Consider the following 7,731-nt stretch of genomic DNA (forward strand, 5'->3'; position numbering starts at 1 on the left):
GCACATGTGCCGCGTGCATATAATGACAAATAGAAAATGCACACAAATATGCTTATATTCGCAATAAGCCCAGCTGATGTCCCACCCCCGAGAGCAATATACCCCACCATGATTGGTAGGTTCGTTCAGCTCCGCAAACAACACTGAAAAGTGCCAATCATATCAAACTCGCGGGCCGCACTAACATTAAACTTTCATATTAAGGCGGGGCCACAAACTATCGTCCCGAGGGCCGCAGTTGGCCCGCGGGCCGCAAGCTTGAGACGCCTGCTGTAGAGGAAGTGTGGGTGGAAAAGGTTGGAATCAGAGAGGGAATGGAAATGGGTGTGATTGGGGATGGGAGGAGGAAAAATGGAATTTACTTAGGATGAGAGAGAGTGGGCTTGTTATCTGAAATTGGAAAATTGGATGTTGATACCATTGGGCTGTTGAGTGCCCAGGCGCAATACAAGGTGTTGTTCCTCAAGTTTGGCAGTGGAGAAGGCTAATTAGTGGCAATAATTCCAACCAATGCTTTCTGCCCATTTCTATTTCTTAACACCACCAAGTTGATTCTAGCTTGACAGTATGATCTATCAAATCAAAATTATTTCTCTCTTAATGATATTACACTATCCCATTTCCCTTTATTTCCTCAGTATCACATTCCTGACAATATTTAGTTTCCACATTTGGACACCCTATAGTCATGTTTCTGTAATGGGCAATTAGATTATACCCATTTACTTCAATTTGTGCCTTTCATTCATTTATCTTGTTGCAATTTTGCAAGCATACAGTAACACCGCAGTCAATACAAATCGGAAAAGTCTCCTGTTTCTCTCCTTCCTGAATTCCCTTTGAGGGAGCCAGCCTTTCACTTAGCTAGTTCGAATTCCATTGTAAACCCTACTGTAAAGTATTGGTCCCATCGCTGCCTAAGAGCTATCTGTCTTGTTTATATTGGGTTCTATCTGTCCCAGACATGGTTTCAATCTCCCACAAAAGTCCTCCCTTTAGCCACACATTCACCTGTTCCATCGCCCTATTTTTTGTAGTTATTAGAATGTGGCACTGAAGTACTCCTGAGTTGACAACTGTGGTTATTCGGCATCCCCTTTCAGGAGGTCTGTAACCATTCATTAACATACTTGACCATGGTACTGGGGTGGGGGTGGGGCAACATATCATCTAGGTTTATTTGCCATTTATTGTCTCCATTCAAACCGCATGAGTGTCCTTGAGTTTCCTCTTGCCTGCCTCTTTAATTCTCCATCCCATTCCCACTCTGTCCTATCTGTCTGTGACCTTCAGTTCTGTAACAACAAAGCCCAATACAAGCATGAGTAACAATACATCTTCTCTCTGGGTAGGTTGCAGGCTTCCAGGCTCTAAATCAAATTCTCCAACCCATGGTAATATGTTCCAACTTCAAATTTATTTTCAACACAGTAGAAACTGATTCAGACAATTGAAACCCATGTTGTCCAATGACACCCAATTAACCTACCAACCCCACAGAGTTTTGGAGGGTAGGAGGAAACCAGAGCTGAAGACCCATGCCCACTTTGAGAAGGAGAACCCAAAAGTGCTGACGAGAATCCTTGCAAAGGCTGAGGTCCCTATGAAATCTGTCTCTGAGGCCGACGTTAGAGCATCATTCATTAGGGTGAACCTTCGCAAGGCATCAAGCCCTGATGGCGTACCTGGCAGGGTACTGAAAATCTGTCCTAACTGTTATATTTTATATTATATATAGATATGTTTTTGAAGGAGATAGATTGTGGGGGTAGTGTAGGTCACAAACAAACACTTCACAAAACAGATCTCATTTAAAATGCCAGAGCTTTGCTCAAGTCAGACGTCCAGGCTCCAAGTGCCTTTGCAAAAACTTTGAAGAATGCCTATAGAGACTTCACAAGTAGGTGTTAATTGGACATGCTGTGGAGAAATGGATTATTGTTTTGGAAAGCAACAGATGAATGGACTCAGAAGATTGGGTGCGGTGTCACAATCTGTTTGGTTGCAGTTTGCTGTTCCAAAAAGGTCATGTGGTTTTGCAAGGAGAAAAAGAGAGGGGGGGGGAAGATAGAGAGAGAGAATTGGTTTCTGCAGTCATGGTAAGCTGTCAGCTTGTTGAAACACCATTTTGAAGATGGGTTGTGAGTTCTGAATTCAGCCTGTTGAAATCCCTTGTGGTCCATGCAAGAGGAAATGGTTAGCTAGAGTGTTTCACCTGAAATAAAGGAAACAAAAGGAACTCTGTGGTGACCTGCAGAAGAAGAGGTCATCATTTGGAAAACACTGATGGGGCAAATTTCTTCAGCAAGATACTGAGGTGGCTGATCAGAGGGAATTACTTTGTGTTTGTACAATGAGCAACAAATCTCTCTCTGATACCAACAAGAACCTTCCTGAGCTGTAACCATTTAAGTACCAGAGCTTGGTGAAAATGTTAAATTCTGTACACATTATAAGAATTGCTGGATACCAGTGAACTTGGAGGAGTGAGAATTGAGATTGGATTGTGAACCAAAGAACTTTTCTGAACTTATACACATGACATGCATATGCACTTAGAATTAGAAGGTGGTTAAGTTAATAGCATAAATTAAAGTTTGATCCTGTTTTTATGTTTAAAGAAAATGAAAAATTACTTTTGTTTAATTAACCATTTGTCTTGGTGAATTTCTATTGCTGCCTGGTTTTGGGGACCTCTGGACCCACAACACAACCAACCATGCTCCAACTAGCTGGAGTGTTCATGGACATTTTAAACCTCTCATTGCTGCAGTCAGAGATTCCCACCTGCTTCAAAAGAGCAGAGTGAGCTGCCTCAATGACCATTGCCCAGTGGCACTGACATCGACTGTGACAAAATGCTTTGAGAGGTTAGTCATGGCCAGAATTAACACATCACTACGCAGAGGTCTGGACCCACTGCAATTTGCACATCATCACAATTGCTCCACAGCAGACCCAATATCACTGGCTCTGGATCACCTTGAAAACAGCAACTCATGGATCTGGTTGCTTTTTATAGACTACAACTCAGCCTTCAACAGCATTATTCCCTCAGTGATGGTCAAGAAGTTATAAACCCTGGGCCTCTGTAACTAGATCCTTAACTTCTTCATGGGAAGACCACAGTCATTATGAATTAGAAATAATGTCTTCTCCTCACTGACTATCAACACAGGTACACCTCAAGGATGCATGCTTAGCCCATTGCCCTATTCACTATACCCACATGGCCAGGCTCAATTCCAACATTATGTATCAATTTGCTGATGACACTACAGTTGTTGGCAGAAATCACAAATGGCAAAAGGAAAGTGTACAGTCGGGAGATAGATCAGTTCAGTGGTGTCTCACCAACAACCTTGCGCTCAACCTTAGCAAAACCAAGGAGATGATTGTGGACTTCAGGAGGAAGTCAGGAGAACACCATCCAGTCCTCATCGAGGGTTAACAACTTCAAATTCCTGGGTGTCAACATCTCAAAGAATCTGTCCTGGTGCCTCCACGTCAATGCAATCACAAAGAAGGGTTGCCAGCGGCTATACTTTGAATTATTTTAGGAAATTTGGCATGTCACCGAAGATACTTGAAAACTTCTACAGGTGTACTGTGGAGAGCAATTTGGTTGGTTGCATCACTGTCTGGTATGGAGATGCCAACGGTCAGGAGAAGAAAAAACTCCAGTGGGTTGTTAACTCGGCCTGCGAAATCATGAGCACCAGTCTACACTCCATTGAGGTTGTCTACAAGAGGCGCTGTCTTAAGAAAGAAGCCTCTATCCTCAAGGATCCCCACCACCCAGGGTATGCCCTCTTCACCCTGCTACCATCAGGAAAAAAAAGTACAGGAGCCTAAAGGCGAGCATTCTGCAGCACAAGGACAGCTTCTTTCCTGCTGTCATTAGATTCTTGAATGATCAATGAACCAGGCACTGCCTTACTTTGACGTTTTGTGCTCAATTTTTATTTATTGTTGTAAGGTGGTTATATGAATGCTTGCCCTGCGATGCTGCCTTTAAACATCAAATTTCATAACTTGTTCATGACAACAAATTCTGATTTGATATTATTTGCTAGTCAACTTTCAGACTACATCTTTTCCCTCCTGCAAGTTCTGATTCTGAATGTACTGTATTAAGAGGTAGGTATGTGGAACAAGAGGAAATGGTAGGGGTGAATACAATTTACAGACATTTAGACCGGTACATAGATAGGAAAGAGTCAGAGGGATATAGTCCAAATACTGGCTAATAGGATGAGCTTGGATGGACAACTTGGTCTATAGACATGTTGGGTTGTAGTTTCTGTGCTATAAAATTTTACGACTCTAAAAGACAGTAACATGACAGTGTAGTCACTACACCAACAGTCAGCATTCTGGACCACTGCCACAGAGACACAAATTTGAATCCCATCCTTCCATATGGGAGAATTTAAATTCAAGTCACTAAATAAATATGGAATTAAAATTGGTCTCAATTTTGTGACCACCCAATTACAGATAAGATTCAACCAGTTCAGTCACTATTCTTGGTAATGGCCATTAAAGTCCCCACCCTGAATACCGCTACATTCTGGGGTCACATTACTTTTAGTGAAACAACAACTAGTAATTTCAACATGTGGCATTAGTCAAATGCTAGATGTGGAGCGGAAGGAGCTGACGAACTTCAATATCTTTTTTTCATGAATAGCATGGGTCAAATATCAACTTGAACACAGGTCCTGTGTCACATTTGAAATCCATGATTCTTCTTCTATCCTGAAGAAGCATCACCAACTGGATGGGTTGAAGATCTGTATTTTGGAAATTGAGCAGCGACCAACATTACTACATTGCTTTCACAATGCCAAATGATCGGTGGATAGCATGTCCCCAGGAGGTAGTTGCTGCGCAAGTCATGATCTCCAAATTGAGTGAATGCTTTTTCAGTCAAGAAAGCCTGAGGGTAGTGCAGGAGTTCCCCAACCACAAAATTCTCCCTCCTGGGTATTCACCTCTAAATACTGGAGAAAGCCAAGGGTCCTTTCTTGAGTACAGCCAAAGTTTATATACTGAAACATGGCTTAACAAGCTGCAGGAATGGCAGGACTATGTTCCAGGCCACAGAATTTTCAGATGATATTCAGAGGAGGTTGGGTAAAATGTAGTGGCCATGGCAATACTGTTTGATGGAACAATTCTAATGATGTGGGAAAATAATGTGCTAGAAACAGTAACATATTAGGCTATACAATTTGTACTGGTGAACAAAAAGGCTCGGCACATTACTTACAGCCCCAAACTGCCAGAGGTAGGCATAAAGTCAGATATGTAAACAAATTTGCAAAAGTGCAAATGTAGGGTTGGGGATTTGAACTACCATTGCATAACTGGAAAAGATACAAACTTTAAAAGATACAGGATATTTAAAATATATTCAAGATTTAAAAAAAAACAAAATATCACTAAACAGCAAGCCCAAAAACAGGAGTCCATTTTGGGGTAAAAGCCTGGGCAAATGGAGATGATGGTGGTGAGAAAGCATTTTGCATAGTTATGGAAAATGACAAAACGAGACCAAGAGTATAGTAAATGTTCAAAATTAAAATAATGGATAGAAAGTAAACATGATTGAAATCAGCAACCTGCAGGTAAATGTGTATCAGAAAGATGGGAGACATTAAAGCAAAGAACTTTCCTGAACATGTACACATTACATACACGTGCACTTAGAATTAGAAGGGGGTTAGGTTAAGTTAATAGTAATAAGTTAGAGTTTGATCCTGTTTTCATGTTTAAAGATAATTAAAGGGAACTTCTGCTTATGTAACCATTTGTCTTGGTGAATATCTATTGCTGCTGGGTTTTGGGGCCCTCTGGGCTCGTAACAATGGACTTCCCTTTTAAGTAGTCAAGTATGTTTCTTCCATATTCCTCTCCAACCAACAATAGCCATATGCCCCCCTGAAATATGCTGTGGGGCCTTGAGGGGCAGAGGGGGCAATATGGGCTCTTGCTGAGAATTACAGATTATAGTTCTGATCACCACATGGCGTGACTTTGCCAAAAAGGGTACAGAGGAGATTTTGTCATTTTAATAAACTTTAGTTACAAGGAGAAATTAATTAGGACTAATGTTATTTTCTTTTGATTAAAAGGAGATCAAAGAAAAAAATTAATTATATACCATGAGAATCCTGGACATAGTGAACGAGACCCTATTTTCTTCAGCAGTGAGGCCGATTACAAGGGGATATTGAATTAATTTGTGGAAGAATTCAAAGGGAATTCAAACAATGTATTTTCATCCCTAGAGACATAAATGACCTACAAGTGTAGAGAAGGGAGAAACTCTCATTATATTTAAATGGTATCTGGATGAGCACTTGCAAGATCGCAAACCAAGAGCTTGGATGGTGTAGGACACTTAAATAGCACAATTTTGGTAGATATGATGGACCAATGTTCTCCTTCTATGCTACAAGAATAAAGTACTCCTTCATCCAATTACAAAAGGTTTACATTGCATGATTTAGCTGATACAATTTCACCCCAACAGGTTCAAACAAAATTAACGCAAACTTGCAAGGACTACTTCATAGAATTGGTTAGATCAGGAAAAAGTGGTTTTGGACATTAGTGAAACTGTTACTTATATTGGCAGTTTGACTTGATTATTATCTAATTTTAAACTCTCTCGCCATGAATATGCAGGAATCAAACTAGCGTTTAAATCAATGAATCTCTGGTCTGGTGCAGTAACACAATGATTATGCACCCATTCTCTCTTGTGACATAGGGTAACTATTTCTACCCATAACTTGCTGTGTGACAGATGCAAAAACAGATGGGCATGCAAACTATTTCTGGAAGCAGATTTCAGTGGGCTGTTAAACCAAGGCCTGGAAATTAGTGTCCTCTATATCAACCTCTCACTGATGATGAATGACAATCAGAAAAATTTAAGATATTTCTTTGTTCCTTTAAAGATCGTATCCCAGCTAGAACTGAAATACTGTGGCTGTGAACCCCTATCCTATTGCAGTTGTGTTTAAAATCTAATGCAGTACCCCTGTCAGCATCAACATTTGAAATATTCAGAATCAGAATTTATTGTCATGAACGTGTCAAAAAGTTCATAGTTTTTGTGGCAGCATTATTCTACAAAAATTGCTATTATCTTTCATGAATAAACTATTTTAAAAAATAAATAAATAAGCTGAATGTGTCAATGTTTTATTTTAACTAAATGCTTATTAACCAATTGATGCTTCAGTTTACAGAGAGCCACTAAATTATGAGAGGGTAGGGGAGTGGGACGACCTAGTTAACTCTTCCATCATCCAGTACAAACTTGACAAAGCAAATGCCATTTTCCATGTGGTGAAAATCTGGAATATGAGGTGCTTTAATATGCATGGGAATTTGTCAGTGTCTGAAAGAGCAATTTCACAGAGTTGGGAGAAAATTCTTTAAAGTGAAGGGAGTGTTTCACACTGAAGGGTATGGAGTTCTGGAATGTGACTCAGGTCATTCTTCTAAAGTTTAGTGAGATGGGGCAGCACGGTTAGTGTAGTTGTTCGCTTGAAGTTATTGAAGTGGCAGTGACCGGGTTCGAATCCTGTGCTGACTGTAAGTACGTTCTTCCCGTAACCTGTGTGAGTTTCCTTGGGTACTTCAGTTTCCTCCCACCCAACCCAGTATATGTTGGAGGTGTGAGTTTCATGGGCCGGCAGGGCCTTCCACCAT

The 7,731-nt window shown here is 40.6% G+C and overlaps 2 protein-coding genes across 10 annotated transcripts in view; one reads left to right on the forward strand and one right to left on the reverse strand.

Annotated features, from left to right (window-relative positions):
• patz1 (POZ/BTB and AT hook containing zinc finger 1) overlaps positions 1–7,731 on the reverse strand; it is a 749,193-nt gene that overhangs the window by 51,331 nt on the left and 690,131 nt on the right. The gene's annotated exons all lie outside the window — the stretch shown is intronic.
• Positions 5,610–7,731, forward strand: part of LOC138760235 (ATP-dependent RNA helicase DDX51-like) — a 48,956-nt gene continuing 46,834 nt past the window's right edge. The window contains exons 1-2 of the mRNA XM_069930568.1: positions 5,610–5,633; positions 7,415–7,511. Coding sequence (XP_069786669.1) covers positions 5,610–5,633; positions 7,415–7,511 — 121 coding nt within the window. The remainder of the gene's footprint in view (positions 5,634–7,414; positions 7,512–7,731) is intronic.

The sequence above is a fragment of the Narcine bancroftii genome, chromosome 4 (assembly GCF_036971445.1).
Source record: "Narcine bancroftii isolate sNarBan1 chromosome 4, sNarBan1.hap1, whole genome shotgun sequence".
Classification (NCBI taxonomy): Eukaryota; Metazoa; Chordata; class Chondrichthyes; order Torpediniformes; family Narcinidae; genus Narcine; species Narcine bancroftii.